Here is a 20,631-nt window from a genome sequence, read left to right as displayed (position 1 = left end):
GTATGAATCCTAAATTTATTTGAAAAAAATCTGATGATTTAAAATGCATTTTACACTAGTTTAGTTGTTTTGCAATCATTATTTTTCAAAAAAATGTATAATTTGACGAAAACAAAAATTTTAGCAAAAAAATCTGCGATAAATTTTCAAAAATTCAATTTTTTTAAATCAACCCAAACGTACAAAAAAACGGTTATAATCGCAGGGGAATACATTTTGATTGATTTCAGCTGCACTTAACTTTCCATTGAAATTTTGATGTTTTTAGAAAAAAAATTGTCCCCCGATTTTTCGGCCCAACTTTGAAGGGGGAGACAAAAACTTTAAATAAAATTTGTACAAGCCTAATTTTAAAAATCTAAAATTACAAATTCTTTTATTTTTAAATCAAAAATTAAAAATTCGAAAAATTCTGAAATCTGAAAATTGTCTGAAAATCTAAAATTCTAAAAATCTAAAGTTCAAAAATTCTAAAATTCTAAAAATCAAAATTTCTAAAAATCTAAAATTTTAAATTTATGTCACTCAAGTCATCCACTTAAACGACGGTCTTTTGGGTCTCTATTGCAAGTTTCTGCTCACACCTTGCAGTCGAAAGGCTTGAATGGGGAGAGCACTCAAACCTCTTTTTACTCCAACGAAGGCTTAAAATTTCTATAAAATTCTAAATATCTAACATTTTCTAAAAATCTAACATTTGAAAATTAAAGATCCTGAAATTTTTAAAAAGAGTTCTTTGTATAAATTTATATTTCCGAAAAGAGCACTCAGCTAGCAAAATCTAAAATTTAAAATAAATCTCAGTTGCAACGTTCTCGAAATCTCTGAATTGCAACTGTAACATCCTGGAGCAGAACTGCTAAATTTTAATAAAACACTAATTGAATTAATATTTTAAAATTCTACAATTCTAATGCTTTTAATTTAAAATTGTAAATTTCTAAAATTCTTCAAAAAAATCTACAAGCGGCGTGAGTTATTTTTTAAAGTTTTTTTTTATGGAGGGAAATCATGTTTTAAGAGGATTCGAAAGCAATCTTCTGATAACTGTCATCAACGAATAAAACACGTTTTCTGCTACATTTTGATCCATTGTTTTATTACTTCTTCAATAGAGTGCTTATAAATATTTTATTTCCTGCGTTATGGATTTTTTTTAATTTCTTGTAAACATTTTCATAGTTTGGTAATAATATGTTTGTTTTGATTTCTTTTAAATGACTCTATGTACAAATGACTTAATTCGCTATAACACAATAGAAAAAGGATATTTTTGTTGTTGTTGGTTTTTTTTTCTGCCATTTCACAATATATTTTCACATTACGCACAGTTGATATCATGTTTTGTGTTGATTCGTTCTGTCTTTAGTAACTTTAATTTAAAAATACCATTTTTTGGGCTAGGCATGATATCGTGCAGAAGGTGCTGACATAGTTACGGTGAAAACAGTTCAAGTGCTATCTAAAATATGGTACATTTTCCTACTACAAAGTGCGTGCGTGCAATATTTGATTTTAAACTAGCTCGTGTTAATGTTAAGGTGCTTTTCTGGGGTAGGACGATATTTGCACTGGGATTGCGCGCGTACCGAACTGAGTTCGGCTCGTGCTTTAATGAGATTTCAAGGTTGAGCAGTTGATTCAAAGCTCAAAGTGCTCAAGGTTCGACAAAAGGGGGGTGCAACTGGCTTTTTTGAGATTTGGTTAGGGCAATGAGTTCTTTATACAATCTTTCTCTTAACTCGTTACGGTACAACACCACTGAATGCGCCTGACCTGTCTTTTATAGTGCTTCGGTATGGTAGCGTATTCGTAAAAGTGTTCAATTTCACTAGAAAAGGGGACGTGGAGACGCACGGTGCCGCTCCAACAACAAACAACAAACAACGACCACGATGACGACTTGGGCTGAGCATCTTCATAAGAATCCCATCTCGAGGGCGGTGTGCAAGGACCGGATGTCACTGTGGCTGGATATCCGCCAGAAGGGGAAGTTGAGATTTTTGGCAGCGCTCTCCTCGTCCTGGCCATCGCCGACGACCACGTACGTGCTCTTGCGGCCGAACCGCGTCACGATCCGCTCGAAGCAGGACTCCTTACCTAAAGTTGGAAAATGAAAATTATTTATTGAATATTTGAAGCTGAAAAATTTCTTCAAACTCACCTATCTTATTTGCACTATAAATGTTCTCGATCGGGAAGATCTGGCCCAGATTGTACAGCAGAACCTTGGCCAGGGCCGGCACGAGCTGCGTGGTCGTGACCAGCACGTTGACGCAATTTTCTCGCTGGGAAATCATGTTCAAACACTTGAGCATTAGACTGTGCCAGTTGTCCGTCTCGAAGTCGACGTCCGTCCGAACCTGGTGCCAATGTTCGCGCTTCTGCGGTCCCAACAGTCCACCAACGCTGTAATTTAGAAAAACGAAAAAAAAACACATTATAATTCATTCCCTAAAAGAAGCCAAACTCATCAATCATACTTGTTTCGGTAGGTGTTGTAGGTGTCCTTAATTTTCCGATATCGGAACGCCAGCTTTCGCATCCAGTCGACGCCACCGCGAACGCCATTAGGAAGGCAAATATTAGGTGGAGCTCCTGAAAAAAAAACCCCCGAGAGAGACAAGGCATGAGAAATTGAACTGCAAATACCCCGAAGGGCAAACATTTGCTCAGGACTGCCGCCGTCAACCGCCCGGCATGACTGAGTGATGTTTACCTTGGGTCGTTCCGGTGTGGAAACCGTCCGCGGCAAAGTTGTAATTGGCCAGATCCTGCCCGTTGTCGTCCGAGGACACGTCGTCGATGTGCACCTGGAAAAAAAGCCAGAAATATCCAAAACTTTGTTATAGAAATCTGTGTCCGTATAATGCTGTCGATGCGTACCTGGTCGCACTCCTCCAAATCGTTGAAGAAAAAGTACGCGTCGGCCATGTTGAAGATGAGCTCCTCCATCCGGTAGCCGAGCTGCATGTGGTGGTCCCGGCTCTGCGTAATCGAAAAGAGAAGAATATATGAATTTAGGAGATTTTCAAGTCAAATAATGTAAGAAATAATTGCCAAAAATATTTAATAATAAATATAAGTAACATAAATTCAATAACTTTTATGAAACTTTCCTTCTGTATAATCAATCAACAACAAATATGTGGTTTCTTATTCATTATATTTCCAATTTATATAAAAGCCCCGTTAGGCAGCCAAACTTTTCAAAATATATGTTTTCCACAATTTATTTGAAACACGATGGATTTGCAAACTTTTTTTTTTTTGCTAAAGAGAAAGTGTTAAAAATCCAATTAATCTAGTCTGAGTATTTTTTTATGCAACTTTGTCCATGTTGCATAAAATTTTGCGTCATGAGTTTTTTATACAAGTCTTCATACAATTCTGCGGACCTGAGAACCTGATTTTGGTTTTTTCAGAAAAAAGATATGTACAAAGAATAGAACTTTCGATTTTGAATATCACTTTTTGTTATTATTTATATTTAAACTTTAAAAAATATTGTTTTCATGTTTCAGGACACAAAAAAACATCTTCAGTGCTTGAGTTATGGATGGTGCAAAATTTTGTTTCGGAGTCATATATTTTGAAAAATCTTGGTCTTTTGAAATTCTGGAACATGGTCATTCAGATTTTTAATTGAATTTTTATATGCAAATCAAATCAGTGGGATGAGCGTTGTAGAGCCATTCGTGGATTGCTAATGTTAATGCTAATGCAAATTTTTATACACAGTGCTTGTTCGGTAACTGGGCTGAGAACATAGCCCAGTCACCGAATGCTGCTCACTAACTGGGCTGAACGAAAAATAACGAGGGGACCACCAATGCATAATATTTTCCTGATGAAATAAAAAATTAAAGTTAATCAAATTAATTTGCAAAGCTTATTTTTCATATTTCTGAAATTGCGTACTGAAGCCATGTGTACATTTTTATGCACAACGGTAAAAAAAAAACGATCAAAAACCATTTCTGATCAGTTTTTTCATTTTAAAGAAAAAAAATAATAATGACAAGACAACATTTTTTCGATGGATCAACTATGGTCCCGTTGGAACGAGCTGTCAAGTAGGAAGGACCGCGTGGTTAATTTTTCAAAATTGATTTAAAAATCCATTTTAAACTCTTTGTGGTCGTACAAATCGTCATTGTACTCAGAAAAATAAGCTTAATCAGCAATCTAAGCTTCATTTTAGGACACAATTGTGACTTGGAATTACACTCAAACCCCGTTGGTTTGACACCAACTGTTGTCAAACGAACGGGGTCACTTTTTAGTTTGACACCCCTTTTACACGGAGTTCACACATACTGCCAAACGATTGTTGTGATAGTGTGCGTGAGCGCTGTGTAAAAAGTGACAGTTCGTCACTTTTTAGTTTGACTTTGACCAACCAACGGGGTACAAACTAAAAAAAGTGTCAAACGAAAAAGTGACCAACCACCGGGGGTTGAGTGTAAATAAAAAATTAAAAAATGTTTTTTTATTTATTAATCATGATTTTTGCCAAATTTTTGCATCCATCAACCCCTCGGTTTTGGTTTTCTTACGTTTGTCTAATAAAAGTAGCACAGTTAAACAACGTCCAGTTACCGAACAACTACTGTACAAATAAAATTTGCAGTTGGAAATGAATTCAGAATTGTTCCGGGTGTTAAAGGATTTAAAAAATATCTAAAAATGTTAAGTTTTTTGCTTTTTGAAAATAAGGTTTGAAGGAAAAGGCCTTTTTTGGTCCCCTTAAGTAAATAACAAATAATGGGCCATCCATAAACCACGTGAACCCTTTTTTTAAATCTCCCTCCCCCTCCTCGTGGACAATCGCTATCAAAACAAACTTTTGGTAGTGTGTGTGAACTCCGTGTAAAAGGGGTGTCAAACTAAAAAGTGGTGTTGGTGTCAAACCATCGGGGTTTGAGTGTATTTACTTTTTATTCTCTTTTCGTTCTGAGGGACAAAAACTTTAATCAAATTTTGGTAATAAATAGCATGATGACGTTATAAACATTTCAATGTACGGATTTAATTTATATTCAACTAAATTAAAAAATATCAATTTACAGTAATCACCATTTCAATTGTTACATTTTTGTAAAATGCTAACAAGTAATCAAATTTCTTTTCAAATTTAAGAAAAAAAGAAAAAAAAGTTATATATTAGTTAGAAGTGAATTTTGAACAAATAAACAATCAGTCCCAATACTGAGCACTTAAACAAAGTTGTGTCGAAAAAAAATGCTATATACTACACAGAAAAAAAAATCATGTTAATATTACATATGGGAAGGGGTGCATCTTTTATGTCAAAAAAGGTGTAATTTTACCTCTGGAAATGTGTAATTTTACCTCTTTTCTGGTGTAATGTCACTTTTTCAGTCTAAATTAAGGTAAAATTACATCATAAAAGAGGTAATATTCAACCTTCCAAAATTACAGCTTCCAAATCAACATTATTTTTTACTGTGATGCATGTCAAATATAAGGCGTTATCAGACATTCAAGTGTAATGAAGAAGGCCCTAAAAACCGGAAATTAAAAAAGAACTATCACATATTCCGACAAAAAAAAACATACCTTATTGTACTTGGCGGCGTACGTCCCCGTCAGCAGCGAGTGGAAGATGATGAGCGTCTCGTCCAGGTCCCACACGAAGATGCGCTCGGGGGCCTTCTCGGTGGCGCCTCCCACGCCCGGTTCCGACGTGGAACTCCGCGTCGGGCTGGGATGGGCATGCCGCCGACCTCGCGCCCTTCCGGGCTTCCCCGTGGTGGGGGTCGTTTTGGCTGCGGCCGCCACGGCTGCCGCCGATCCGGCTTGGATGGTGGGGGAGATCGAGAGGGGGGATTGGGGCGAGTGCGAGTGGGCCAGCATGGTGGGGGTGGCGGCCGAGTGCGCTCCGAGGGGACTCGGCGGACAGGCCGGCGGCCACGTGGAAGCTTTGGCTGCCACTGGAACCGGGCGAGCTGACGTAGGGCGGGTAGGCGGCGGTTTGGTAGTACGGCGAGTACGTGGGGTCGTTGTAGTTGTAGTAGTCCTGCTGGCTGGTGCCGAACTGGGCAAAGTTGTTGTACCCGTACGAGGAGTAGATTTGTGCGGAGTTGTTGTTGGCCGCCGCATAGCTGGACGGAAGATATGTGTTGGGGGAGGGAATTTTGGACGAGGGTCGGGTTTGGTACGGGGACCCGTACGAGGAGTAGGTGAAGGGTGCGTACTGCTGCATGTTGTACGCCGAGTAGGGATAGTACGACTCGGACTTGTCGTACGAGTTAGCGGTGCTCTGTAGCGCGTCCAGGTTGGCGTTTGGGTTGGCGCAGAAGAGGGAACTGTCGAGGTGGGTTGCGCCGACGGGCAGGTTGGTTCCGGCGGCAGCGGAGATGGCGGCGGCGGCTGCGGCTGCGGTGGCGTCTAGCCCGGGGCTACGAATTTCAGACTTGACTGTACCGTCGGGCAGCCAGTGCGACATTCCCGACAGTTCGGTGGCGGTTGCGACGCTGTTGCTGTTCAGGCCGTGGATGCCGCCCGAGGATAGGCCATCCAGCGAGCTGCTAGCGGTTCCACTGCTGGTGCTGTTGCCGGAGGTGATCGTCGAGGTTGCACCGTTGAGTCGCGAAACTACGGATCCGCCGGACGTAAGCGGGCCTGCTTGGCTGCCGGAGTGGTACGGTGGTAGACTGAGCCCGTTGTGACTGGTCGAGGATCCGCTGAGCGGTCGGTAGTTGTTGTTAAGCAGGGGGTACGATCCCGTTGAGGAAGATGACGAGTGCGAGGCTGTCGGATAGTGCAGCGTTGACCCGGTTGGCGTCAGGCAACTGTTGTCCGCTACTGTGGACAATCCCGAACTGAGACTCGACGTGGAGTTGTAGGTGCTGAAATAGACGGAGAAAATAGCGAAGGTTGCGTTAAAAAACGGGTGAACTCATTAAAGGTATATCTACGACTCGAACAAACAGGGTCAAATTTCGTCATTACTCATGGTATGGTTAAATCGTATAAATCATAAGGGCTCCGCTAGTGGTTCCAAAATGTGACCATGAATCATACACCGGTTTGGTGTGACACTGATTTATGTGGCGCACCAAGCAAACACACAAGAAAGGGAGGCGCGCATTAATTTTATTGAAATTTCACACTTTCTTCCTAATTACCCGAAGGTCGTGCCGCGGCCCAACTCAGCTCTTTTTCCAAGGATCGAGCGTTAAAAAACGAACCCACATCCCAACCCAATTACCCGATTGTGGAAAAACCCGTGTTGTTCACTTTCTTTTTCAATGAGTTTGTACCAGCCAGCACTGCTGGTTCTGGTGCTGCAATTCGAAACCAGACTGTCTGGCAGCGCGCGGAACATGTGTGGTGAAGTTCTGCGGAAAAGCGGAGTCCACGGTGAGCATTGATTGAAAATTGAAACCAAACCACGGCGCGGCGCGAGAGTGGTCCTCCTAACCGTGACGGATTTCGGTCACAACATTTGTAGATCAATCATTCGTACAGGTTCCGACCTTGGCGAGGATTCCCGGTACGGAGTAGCGGGTAGAAGCCGTACTTCGCCTTAACCTCAATCGGTCAAGGCGCAACTTCGCGCATGTTCCAGTTGCGGGTTGAACTTGATCTCTTTCCCCCTCCCTCGAAAAGGACTACGTCGTGGCATTCCTAACGGTACATTTTATTGCATTTCCTCCCGGAGTGTGCACTTTTTTTTTTGCTGCTAGTCCAGACCGTCCGTTGGTCATGACCAGAATATGGGTGTCAAAGTCGCAAGCATGGAATCAGCAGATTTTTTGTGGCAGGTTGCGGTGGACAGTTGAGGCGCAATTTGTAAATTTTCCCAGCACCAAATGGGAGTCGAATGTGCACACGGGTGCGGAATCGATGCGGACAGTCGTTTGTCCCGGATTGGTACCGGGAATGGGGGGGAGAGTAAATCACTTAGCAGTAGGTATTTTGTGAAGATCTCGAAAAGACTTGGGCAACTTAAATATGCTATTATCCAAAATTTCAACTAGTTTGATTATCCGAAAATATTGAAGCATTCGAGCAATTAGAGAATTCTGAGATTAAAAATCGATTTATAGACTCGATTATCCGAAGTCATCGATGCGTTCTGGGTTTCATAATTAAAATTCTATTATCCGAAGCCTTGATTATCTAAATTAGTTATTGGAGCATTTTCAGAATAAAATGGATGTTAGTGATCTAATAAAATCGATTATCTGTTATATTTATAATCAACTCAAAGATTCGATTATCCGGAGTGTTGTTTATTCGAGGTAATTTAAGCATTCTATTATCCGATGCCTTCATTTTCCGAATTTGACTAGACGGATCAAAATTGTGTAAAGTGATCTAAAAAACAAGATTATCCAGAGTAACCATTATCCAAAGTCAATATTATCCGATGTCATATGAGGATTTTCAGATTCATAATCGACTCAAAAACTTGATTGCTAGGTCGGCATTTATTATCCGGAGTTTTGATTATCCAATGTTTTGATTATCCGAAGTCATTGAAGCCTTTTTGGGATTCATAAGACATAATATTTCGATTTTTTCAAGTTATTGAAGCATTTCAATAATCATAATCGAGCTCAGTGATCTTTAAACCCCGATTATCCCAAACTTCCAAACTTACCCATAGTTTCGGTTATCCAAAGTTTTTTTTAGGTATTCTAGGGATCATTATGTGAACTGATCAAATGTTTTGACTGTTTAAAATTATTTTGAAAAAATAAAAATTAAACTTATTTTTCTTCCAAATTATGCGACAGTAAATTTCAATGTTGACGAAACTGTCCGGACTGTCGTCCGTGCCAGAAGGCGGCTCAAATTGCGCGGTACAATGCAAATTTCAGCACACAAAAAACCTTCAAAATTTGGCTGCCGTTCGTACGGTTTCAATAGGCTTCACAAAGTTCGAACCCCAAACATTTGCCCAAATCAAGAACCCAGCAAAAAAAAAAATGTCCAAATATCCATTATTGCCTAGCTAGGCACCTTCAAAGTGTGAGAAAGTTTTCAAACCCAGCCGGACTCACGTTTTTCTGGGCGCAGCAAAAAAACGGCAAACATCACGACGAGTGCACTTTTCAGAGTGCAGTTTTGAAAACTGCGCGCGTTTGAACTCAAATGTTTGCCAAATAAACTTGGACTTAAAATTTTAAAAAAAAACAACAAGTTCTGTTACGTTAATATGGCAGTTTCGTTACTTAATCTCGCCGGAATGCACGAAACATACAAATTAAACATGCCAAATATCGGGCGAGTGATACCGGGAAGTTAAAACAACCGAAAATCACAAGTAGGGGGAGAGGGGGTAATATGCACCCCCGGGGCAAAATGCACCCCTTGCTTTTCTCGGTATTTGGAAGAATTTTCCGGGGGGAAAATCATAGAAATTGGTAGCTTAACACTGCTAAACCATGCTGGAAAAATTTGAGCATCGTGGTATAAACACAGCTTAAGTTATTTGCAAAACTGTAAAATGTTGTGTTTTCATCTAATTTTCATTGTACTTTCATTATGATTTTTGGACAGTATAAAAAGCATTTATTGTTATTCTAAGTGTTGAGGTATATATTTTGTGCCATAATCTTCATTATTCTGAAGATATATGAGTCCAAAAACATCAAAAAATGCATTTTCAATTAAATTTTCTGCAAAAAGCGTGGTCGGGGCAAAATGCACTGCTGTGAAGCTCCTTTGTAAAAACAGCGGTGTCATCTAGTGGTGACTAGTGAAAACTGCTTTTACCCGGTGCATTTTGCCCCATTGTTGCGGTGCATTTTGCCCCAATGTTGCGGTGCATATTGCCCCGCATGGTTGTTTGAAATGAATCAAAAATATTTTTAGAAATCTGCTATTTTTAAACAATTTTGAGGTTTTTAATGACTTTTTTCACTTGGATGAAGTTGAATAATAGTTATTTATGAACATCTAACGAAATTCTTTTACAGAAATGCTGTTATGGTTGAGAAATCACAGTTTTCCCTTAGGGGGTGCATATTACCCCCTGTTCCCCTAACAGATTACAGCTTTAAAAAAAACTTGTGTTTAAGTGGCGCCTGCAACAAGCTTGTTTAATTTTGCGACCTGCGACGCGCCGAAAATAAACGTGTATTGGTGACAACTCTCTCTCACAGCGCGCACCGTACCCAACTGCCGTCGGACATTTGAAACCAATCTCGGCGCAGAAAAGGAGATTGCTTGACTGATGTGTGTAAGCGAAACATAATCACGATCTGTGTGTGTGCAAAAGAGAAAAGTGGCATGATGCCAGTGTGATAATTAATGCCACCTTAATGCGGGTTTTATGACGATGGTTGATGCTCTGATGATGATGATGTCTCGTCAACGTTGGCGACTTTGCGTTGACAAAACATCGATCATCTAGTGCTTGGGCTGACGACTTGCCACTACCACAGATTTTACCTAGGATTTATCCGACATGATTGTAATGCTATTTTGAGTACTTTTTGGCAAACATGAATCTGACTAGTCGTAGGAGAAAGTCACCAATTTAAGGCAGCGTTTTTTTTGACAGATCAATCAAATGTATTTAAAATGTTTATAGTGCAAATGCACCATACTCATGAATAAATTCCTTCGTGGTTCTCACATTCGTGAACTTAATTCACGATTACGAGAATTGAATTTTTTCTGTGTATTCAGATTACCAAGTCCGCGCCTCAACCCTTTCGGCTATCTCGCCGCTATGTATATCTTCGGTACATGCTTTTTGTGTACACTTTTTCTCATACAATATTGCATGTTTTTGCACACAAAGGTGATGTGCATGCTTTTGTATGCGATTTTACCATTGGATTTTGTGCTGTGTTGATGAGTGCATGATTTATACTTAAGTTATCCAAACATGATCGTTTGTGGAGTTTGTTTTTCATTTTTCGTGTCATCGAGCTATAACTACCGTGTGAATTTCGCTCGGGGTAACACTTGTCCGTATCGGAGTTTGTAACCTGTTTCGGTTGGTCTGAATACCGTACAGCCTGATGTCAACAGGCTGTGGGTGACGATTCGCAAAGTCCCAGTCACAATTCGCTGGAAATCATTCCATCGATCATGCTAATCCTCAGCTGTGAACAACTAAATTATGCTCAATTTATTTTGCATCCTGACTCACAAAGGAAGAAACGAGCCTGACCACCTCACCAATTCCGATCACAGCACGACAATCATTGTCCACGGGACAGCTCCCCATAAATCGAAGACCCCTCGAGAAACCTCGAGGAACCTCGAAGAAACCACGGTATTGATGTCAGCAGAAGGTGTCTGGGCGAGAGTGTTTCAACGTGACAAAGATACGGCTTTCGATGCCCGATGAAGATAAAGATTATGATTTAAGACACTTGCTGGGTCACACGCTAGCCCGATCGAAGCCCGGTGGGTGGTCCTCGGTCGCGTTAATTTCGATGTTACAAGTGCGGAGAAATGCGCTTTGTCTTTCTCCCAAACTTTTGCACATGTTCCGCTTGTGAATTTGAGGCCGAAGCTGAACAAACATGCCACGCGGAAGAACGACCACATGCCGCAGTCAAGAGGTTGCGACCACTTGAGTCGGTGAGGAGCATAACAAAAGGACCTCTTTCCGTTTTTTTTTTCTAACTATCTTTTTTGTGATGTCCTTTGTCGGGATCTCTTGGACCGTTTATTGATTTCTCTTCGGCAGTCAATTTTGGGATTGGCCCATTCACTGTTGAATGAACCCATCAGTATTTGTTTATCTCACGACCTCTAACAGGGGTCCAACTGTGCAAGTATTGACTGTGCTGGGTTGATTTGGGTTTTGGCATAACAATTTAGAGAGGAATTCTCTGCCAAATCTGGCACAAATAATTTTTAGTTGATGTTGAACGAATGAAATATCTATATGGCCGGCTATGAAATTATGAATAAATGAGTTTCAATAGTGGCAGTGCGTGGCCGAATGGTTACGCTGTCCGCTTTGTAAGCGGATGATTCTGGGTTCGATTCCCATCTGCTCCAACCTTCCATCGGATGAGGAAGTAAAATGTCGGTCCCGGCCTTGGTTGTTAGGCCGTTAAGTCATTCCAGGTGTAGGAGTCGTCTCCATGCCATAAGTACAAACAACACACCAAACCAAGCCTACTCCGGTGGAATCGCTGGCGGCGGTTGGATTCGCAATCCAAAGGTCGTCAGTTCAAACACTGGGGTGGAAGGTTCCTTGGAGTAGAAAGAGGTTTGGGTGCTCTCCCCATTCAAGCCTTCGGACTCCTAGGTTCGAGCAGAAACTTGCAATAGAGACCACAAAAGACCCGGGGGTCGTTAATGTGGATGGTTTGATTGATTTTTGAGTTTCAATAGATTTTTTAAACTAAACAATTTAAATTATAGTTTATTTTTAGTTCTCGAAGACTTAACTAGCACGAATACTCAGCCCAAAACCGACTCTCCTCGCTCGGTTAGGCCTGGTAATGATGTCGTTTTCGCAAAGTGTCAACCTACATAATGATCTACATCTTCTTTCTCGTTGAGCCGCAGACCCGCCGTCGACGGCCCAAAAAAAACTTCTTCCAAAATCTAATCAACTAAACGGTTTGTTATTCTTTACGAGTGCCAAACATTTTCTGGCCCGCCGTCGGCGTCCTCCGGGCCACTTGTTTCCATTTGTTGAACACATGTTGGCGCTGGGCGCTGAGTTTGCCTAATTGTTTGAAGAATCCTTCTTGCGCAGCATCCCTGAACATCCCAGCTATGCGAGGAAACACGCTCGTAAAAATCTGTTATCGAGGGCGAGAAAATTTCGAGTGAAATGACCCAATGCCCGGAATGAGTTATGACCCCTTCAGGGGCTGGCACATTTTCCGCTAGCTTCTCGCGAAACGAACGGGGCTTTTTTTACCGTCCCAAACTCGGCAGTTAATTGCTTCAGCGCGAGGACCCGGTTCCCGTCGGTGACACCACATTAAACGCCGGTAATCAAGATTCCGTAGCAAATTACCACTTTCTATCTGGGGGCTGCTGTCAGTCAGTTCGTCAGTTTTGCGCAGCCACGGAACGCGAAAATAATTTACGAGGTTATCTGTCATCTCCTACGAATTTTGCGAGCGCGCGCGCCCGACCCGTACACGCGATTCGAGGGTTGATCAAGTTTTTTGCCTTTTTGAGAGATGTGAAGAGCTAGTCAAATTGAGCAAAGAGAGCGAGCGCAAGAAATTATCTTAACCCGCGCGCTCAAGAAGCGAGCACTCACGAGAGGGAAGCTTTGCTCACGAGCAAACGAGAAACGCAACACTGAAGCGAGTTAATGCAATCTCTCGTTTGTGAGTGCTTTTGGAGTTTGGTACTCGCTCGTCTTTGACAGAAGAGACTAAACGCGAATCGTCATCATTACGCTTGACTTAGTTTATTGACGTTTCAAGCGATTTCCTTCAAAAAATAAAATAAGCGATAACGACCTTGAAGGAGAGAAATGAGTTACCAATCGTGGCTGGTTTGAGATCGGAATCGCTCACTATTCAATCTGAATTGCGCACTATCCGAGAGGATGAATGAGATTATTAACTGTCATTGAGAGATGATGAGTGCGAACCGTGTGAACTGAGTTCTAATCCTTGCTCGGAAAATTGTAAGAATCACAGCACTGAACAAAAAAATCACCGACGATTTTTTTCAGTTCAAAAATTCCAAACAATCAACCAAAAGCGCAAACAACTAGCGAAAAAAAGCTAATTAACGCAAGACGTGACACGGAACGTAGTTCGCAGGTCGTCGTTGGCGTCACTCGACAAGCTCACGTCAGATTTCCATCTCCGGTAGACGCCCGTCAACGACGACCCCACAACGCTGTAGGAACGGCCGGTCCTCAAAAAAGTATTAATAATGATCCAATTAGTGAAGTGCGGTACACACATTCACGATCTCTTGTATCAGCACCGACGGCGCGGACGCCACCATAAACAGGTACGACTTGTTGGCCTTTATCTGGACGGCGAGATCAAAGCTCTCGGGGTCCATCTGGTGGAGTTGGACCGTTTTTTTGCGCTTGGACGACTGTAGCCGTTAAAACCCGTTGTGATCTAGTTTTAGCTAGAACGATATCAACTGGTCAGTCGCTTTCTTCTAGGAATCCACGCGGTGTCCTGGCACCAGACCAAACAATTTGGGGTTAGGTTTCACGTGTGCATCCAAACCAGTGGCGACTTCCCTCAGTCTCACGGAGCCCTTTCTCTCTCACACACCAACAACCGGGGAACGTGTGTGCACTTTTTTGCTTATGCTATGACATTCCAAACTGCACCCCAGGTCCGCCGGATCGAGGAGTTAGATTTCAACCCCCGCGCCACATGCGAAAGCTCACACGGTAGCCAATTCCTAGTGGCGGCGCGGAAATTAAAAACAAACTCGGCGAACGACTATGTTTAGAGAACTTTAATATAAATCAACCCATCGACCGGTGGCGTCACAGACAAACAGATGTGACGCTCGCGGTGTTCAAATTAGTACAGAGCATACCTCATTGGAGAGGAAAAAGCTCTCAAACTGAGAGTAAAAAGAGACAGTGAACAGACAGACCGGGGTTGGAGATGTAGTGGTAATGTGACCTCTTACCCCAGTTAGCCTGGGTTCAATCCCAGCCAACCCAGGTTGGCATTTTTCGAGACGAGATTTGTCTGATCACGTCTTCCGTCAGATTAAAGGTTAGGTCAATCCAATCTGGCTGGTACAGTACAGATTCGATTATCCGAAGCCTCGATTATCCGAAGTTTCGATTATCCGAAGGTTTGTATGGAATTTTGGATAATCGAACCAAGTTTTCTTGTTTTAAACATCAAATTCGAGTTCTGCAACCTCATTTTAGTCAAATTTGAATAGTTGACTGCCTATTGAATATTAAAATGCTTTTTTTTTTTCAATATTTTGTCACCGCCATATTGGCTGTCATGTTGCATTTAAAAATTTAAAATCACTTTAGCGTAGTTTAAGAGAAATACTTAAGCTCACAAACAAAATTAAAACAACGAAAAAATTTTTTTTCGTGATTCGAGTATCCAAAGTTTTGATTATCCGATTCGGATAATCGAGTCTGAACTGTATAGGTATAAAAAAGGTACCAGATCAAGCTTCAGTCTCACCCAAAACTGGGCAGCATTCGTCAGAGAGAAAAATGCCCTCGAGATTATTTACAAAAAAAAAGTTCACCCGTCAAAACAAAAAACAAAACTTGTGGTCAACGGGAATCGAACCACGCATCTCTGACAGACTAACTCAATGACTCAATTGTCTCGGTCATCACAGCTAAGTGATTTAAGAGTGTTCAGAAGTTGGAGATGTTAGAGATTTACAGTTTCAAGCAAGAGTCCGGATTGCTTCAAAAAGACTCATTCACTCGCGATCACAAAAACTGCTCTGACCGTTTCCTACCGTTTGTCACTTCCACGCCAATCGCTATTGAATACTCTCTCTTTGCTCTCCCTCTCACTCCAATCGGGTAGTACAGCGAATGCCTCAGAGAGGCTGACTCAAAGCTGACTCAAAATAGTGTGCAATCGGCCTTGTTTGATCATTGTTAAACTGCTTACGAACAATGTTACCAAAAATGTTTTGCAATTTTGACATTTGACAGCACGCTAAATATAAATTGACGGGAAACTGTGGTAGTGCAGCCAGGTGCAGGCCAAGTGAACGCCTCGCTGAATTTTGTTAGATTCTCTCCTCTTTGAACATATTCGTTTGTGACTCGAGTCGACGAACGGAGTAGACAAAGGAATTTACGAAGTATTTGTTTCGCTGTGTGGTTGGCCAAGACGCTGTCAGCTAGCGTGTCGTGTTCGCTCGCGAATGGATGGCGCTCCAGTAGGCAATGATTACTTCGGCGATGAGTGAGCGATTTCTGATCTTTGAGCCAAAAATTGGGACCCTTAGTTTCAAGTTTAGCGAAGAACTTTCAACAAAATTGAGCAAACTGTTCCCTCGACCATGGTTTATGGGTTTAAGAAAATTTGTGAAGTATTTTTTTTAAACATTGCTTTGAAACCATCAACAAATTTCACTCTAAATCCATAACTATTCTTTTGAATTGATGTTGTTCCCCACCTCTGAATCACCCCAAAATATCCCAACCAACCGAAATCGTTTTTAGAACGAACTGCTCCGTCAACGCACGCCCTGATTGGTTGACGGGGACCAAAACATAAAACATGCGCATTCCCGAGAAAATCAGAGAAAAAAGCCAACAAACGGAGCAAGATTTCCCAATCCCCGCACATCAATGCTCGAACAATCGACCAGCATTGGATTTTCGACTGTCGAAAGGAAAAATCCCGTCAAAGTGGGCGGCGACGGGGTGGGAAAATCTTCACGCGTGTCTCCCCGTGCGTTTCGCGTGCTCGCGTTGGATTTGAACAATACGGCGGCGGCGGCCGGCAAATGGCCAGCATCTCAGCAGTTCGGGGGTGTTCAGAAGCACTAACGGGGTTGGGAGGGGCAGATTCGGGTGTCGGGTTTCAGCCTGTATTCGAAGATCCCGAAACAAAACTTTAAATAGAAGAAACAGAAAAAGAGAGGGCATTTTGTATACGTACACGGATCGTGAAATTTCGGATAATAAATAAAATTGTTCATCGCTTCTTCTTTCGTCGTCTGGGGTCTGCGTCTGCGTGTTTTTATCTATGTTTTTAACTAGTTTTTAATCTGCGACTGGAATAATTAAATTAATCTGTTTATAGGGGTTCGCTCGCTCGCCTCCTTTCCGATTCCACTCGCGCGGGGGTCTTTTCCCAAATCGGAGCAATAAATCAAACAACCGAGATTCGAACCCAGACGACGATGGTGGGCATCGTCGTCGTCGTCGTCCGCAGAAGCTCAACCAGCAGCGCGCGATGGTCAATTGGATTAAGGCTTCAAGCGACGGCAAAGGCGATAAAGTTTCAAAAACTGAGGGAAGACGGCGAGTTGTGGGGAGGTTAGGTTAGGTTAGGTCTCGGCAGACGCGCGTGCTAAACAAATGATTTAGATAAGATTTAGTGTCGAGCAGCAATTAAATGGAGTCGTGTTTTGTGGTGCTGCTGACGACGACGACGATGGGATGGTTGAGACTGACTGGTGGTGACCGATCGATTCGAGGGGGGCGTTTGAAAGTTTTTAGCAATTGAGCTGAGCCCGGGTGATTCACGCGGACTTAACACCTTTGGATTAGCGGATTATGGCTTCTGCGAAGGTGTGGTGGGTTAAGTTGGGAGGGCAATTTGTAGAAGGTAATTTCAGCGAACAACTATATTTGAAGTGGAGAGGATAAATACGGTAGCTGATGTGAGCTTGCTTGTTACCAGTTTCGTTAAGAGGCGTAGAAGGCAGTTTATAATCGGAACTGTTTTAAAAAGCTTACTATACCTGTTTTTTTTTAATTTGGATATGAGCATGAGCATGAGCATGAGAGATCACCCATGGTTGCCCCTCCGTTGCTGAACAGAACCGTAATATCCTTTCAGCTCTACTGATCATAGGCTTCAACAATCAAGTGGTGTTCCCCTTATCCACAGCATGTATGAATGCGCTGAAAAGATAAAACACCATGATTGCTAAAGCTAGATCAGTTGCGAATAGGTAACAGTCATTGGCCACCAACGGCGCCCGCCATGTCAGTTTGTAGACCTCGATTTTAAGGGACGGGAATGTTAGTTAGCGCAGGTTGCTACTAGGGCAGCTGATTTACTCTGTGCTTACACCCCACGAGCGCCAGGAACCTGAAAACTTGTTAGTAGGATAGGGTGTTTGGTCAGGATTCATCATAGAAGATGATGATGCGACCCAAAATCATAGTGTTTGTTTAACGGTATTTTGTTTTATTCTCAAGGCAAGCAATCGGATGCTGCGGATGAGACATTTCCGTTTATCTGTTGTTAAATTTTAAATGAAATGGTTTAGTGTTAGACAGCCGGCTGTGGAAAGATAGAACCAAAATCATATGAAATTAATGAATGAAGGATTGAACAGTGCAATTTTTAACTTGAGATGATTTAACGAGTTTTAAATGATTGATGTTTAGTGAGGTACTGGTTAACGTTGCGAACGACGAGTTACAATGTTTATCGAACTGAAATGGTATGATAAGGTTTTGTTGTTGTTGCACACCGACAACGGACGCAAAAATTTTGCGACCCAACGAAAAGGCATCGCAAATCGAACTGGCTAACTGTCATCGGGACAGCCAGAGCCAGCCGCACCTTCACACGCACGCGAAAGGAAGCATAGCATAGCATAGCATAGCATTGGTGTCTACCCGTAGCTGCTACTTCGTTATTGACCAGGACCCCCAAACATTGCTCCGTGGACCACAGATGAAAAGTAGGAACCAATCATCACCCCTTCGCAATTTTCAAAGGTCCCTATCGTGCTGATCAATACCGACGCTGGCCACGACCAGTGGTAAGAACACGGGGAATTCGACCGCGATTCTCCAGAAATTCTCCGTCGGCGTGCCTTCCGATCAACGGTGATGTAGGAAGGGCTTCATTCATTAAAATTATTTTATATCATAAGCCTTAAGACATATCCGTCGACGTGCCTTCCGATCCTCGATGATATGGAAAGGACTTAATCCAGCAATACGACTTGCTTGTCTCAAAAACAAAATCGGATCGTTTCTATCGAAAACTATATAAAGAGAACAAAAATAAAATTCATCGGCCAACGAACGCGCGAACAAAAAATAAATGAAAAAAGAAGAAGAAGAAATCCAATCACCCCATACACTCGAACAACGACACAAAAGAGACGGAAAATAACACGAAAAAACAGGACTGAGCGTCCACACAGGCACCGCACTACTGATGCCATTATTTAATTATAATGACCAATCACCCCATGCACTCGAACAGCGACACAAAAGAGACGGAAAATAACACGAAAAACAGGACTGAGCGTCCACACAGGCACCGCACTACTGATGCCTTTATTTAATTATAATGACCAATCACCCCATGCACTCGAACAGCGACACAAAAGAGACGGAAAATAGCACGAAAAAACAGGACTGAGCGTCCACACAGGCACCGCACTACTGATGCCATTGTTTAATTATAATGACCAATCACCCCATGCACTCGAACAGCGACACAAAAGAGACGGAAAATAGCACAAAAAACAGGACTGAGCGTCCACACAGGCACCGCACTACTGATGCCATTGTTTAATTATAATGACCAATCACCCCATGCACTCGAACAGCGACACAAAAGAGACGGAAAATAGCACGAAAAAACAGGACTGAGCGTCCACACAGGCACCGCACTACTGATGCCATTGTTTAATTATAATGACCAATCACCCCATGCACTCGAACAGCGACACAAAAGAGACGGAAAATAGCACAAAAAACAGGACTGAGCGTCCACACAGGCACCGCACTACTGATGCCATTGTTTAATTATAATGACCAATCACCCCATGCACTCGAACAGCGACACAAAAGAGACGGAAAATAGCACGAAAAAACAGGACTGAGCGTCCACACAGGCACCGCACTACTGATGCCTTTATTTAATTATAATGACCAATCACCCCATGCACTCGAACAGCGACACAAAAGAGACGGAAAATAGCACGAAAAAACAGGACTGAGCGTCCACACAGGCACCGCACTACTGATGCCATTGTTTAATTATAATGACCAATCACCCCATGCACTCGAACAGCGACACAAAAGAGACGGAAAATAGCAAAAAACAGGACTGAGCGTCCACACAGGCACCGCACTACTGATGCCATTATTTAATTATAATGACCAATCACCCCATGCACTCGAACAGCGACACAAAAGAGACGGAAAATAACACGAAAAAACAGGACTGAGCGTCCACACAGGCACCGCACTACTGATGCCTTTATTTAATTATAATGACCAATCACCCCATGCACTCGAACAGCGACACAAAAGAGACGGAAAATAGCACGAAAAAACAGGACTGAGCGTCCACACAGGCACCGCACTACTGATGCCATTGTTTAATTATAATGACCAATCACCCCATGCACTCGAACAGCGACACAAAAGAGACGGAAAATAGCACGAAAAAACAGGACTGAGCGTCCACACAGGCACCGCACTACTGATGCCATTGTTTAATTATAATGACCAATCACCCCATGCACTCGAACAGCGACACAAAAGAGACGGAAAATAGCACAAAAAACAGGACTGAGCGTCCACACAGGCACCGCACTACTGATGCCATTGTTTAATTATAATGACCAATCACCCCATGCACTCGAACAGCGACACAAAAGAGACGGAAAATAGCACGAAAAAACAGGACTGAGCGTCCACACAGGCACCGCACTACTGATGCCATTGTTTAATTATAATGACCAATCACCCCATGCACTCGAACAGCGACACAAAAGAGACGGAAAATAGCACGAAAAAACAGGACTGAGCGTCCACACAGGCACCGCACTACTGATGCCATTGTTTAATTATAATGACCAATCACCCCATGCACTCGAACAGCGACACAAAAGAGACGGAAAATAGCACGAAAAAACAGGACTGAGCGTCCACACAGGCACCGCACTACTGATGCCATTGTTTAATTATAATGACCAATCACCCCATGCACTCGAACAGCGACACAAAAGAGACGGAAAATAGCA

General features: G+C 42.4%; 1 protein-coding gene across 1 annotated transcript in view; it reads right to left on the bottom strand.

Annotated features, from left to right (window-relative positions):
• Positions 1-1,078: 1,078 nt before the first annotated feature.
• LOC6036379 (developmental protein eyes absent) overlaps positions 1,079-20,631 on the bottom strand; it is a 103,716-nt gene continuing 84,163 nt past the window's right edge. Inside the window, 7 exon segments of the mRNA XM_038252622.1 lie at positions 1,079-2,100; positions 2,165-2,409; positions 2,484-2,598; positions 2,720-2,813; positions 2,887-2,988; positions 5,584-5,905; positions 5,907-6,875. Of these exon segments, the coding sequence (XP_038108550.1) occupies positions 1,919-2,100; positions 2,165-2,409; positions 2,484-2,598; positions 2,720-2,813; positions 2,887-2,988; positions 5,584-5,905; positions 5,907-6,875 (2,029 nt within the window). The 3' untranslated portion in view covers positions 1,079-1,918.

Source organism: Culex quinquefasciatus, chromosome 2 (genome assembly GCF_015732765.1).
Source record: "Culex quinquefasciatus strain JHB chromosome 2, VPISU_Cqui_1.0_pri_paternal, whole genome shotgun sequence".
Lineage (NCBI taxonomy): Eukaryota > Metazoa > Arthropoda > Insecta > Diptera > Culicidae > Culex > Culex quinquefasciatus.
The sequence above is the reverse complement of the archived record's forward strand: the minus strand, read 5'-3'. Positions and strand labels throughout refer to the sequence as shown.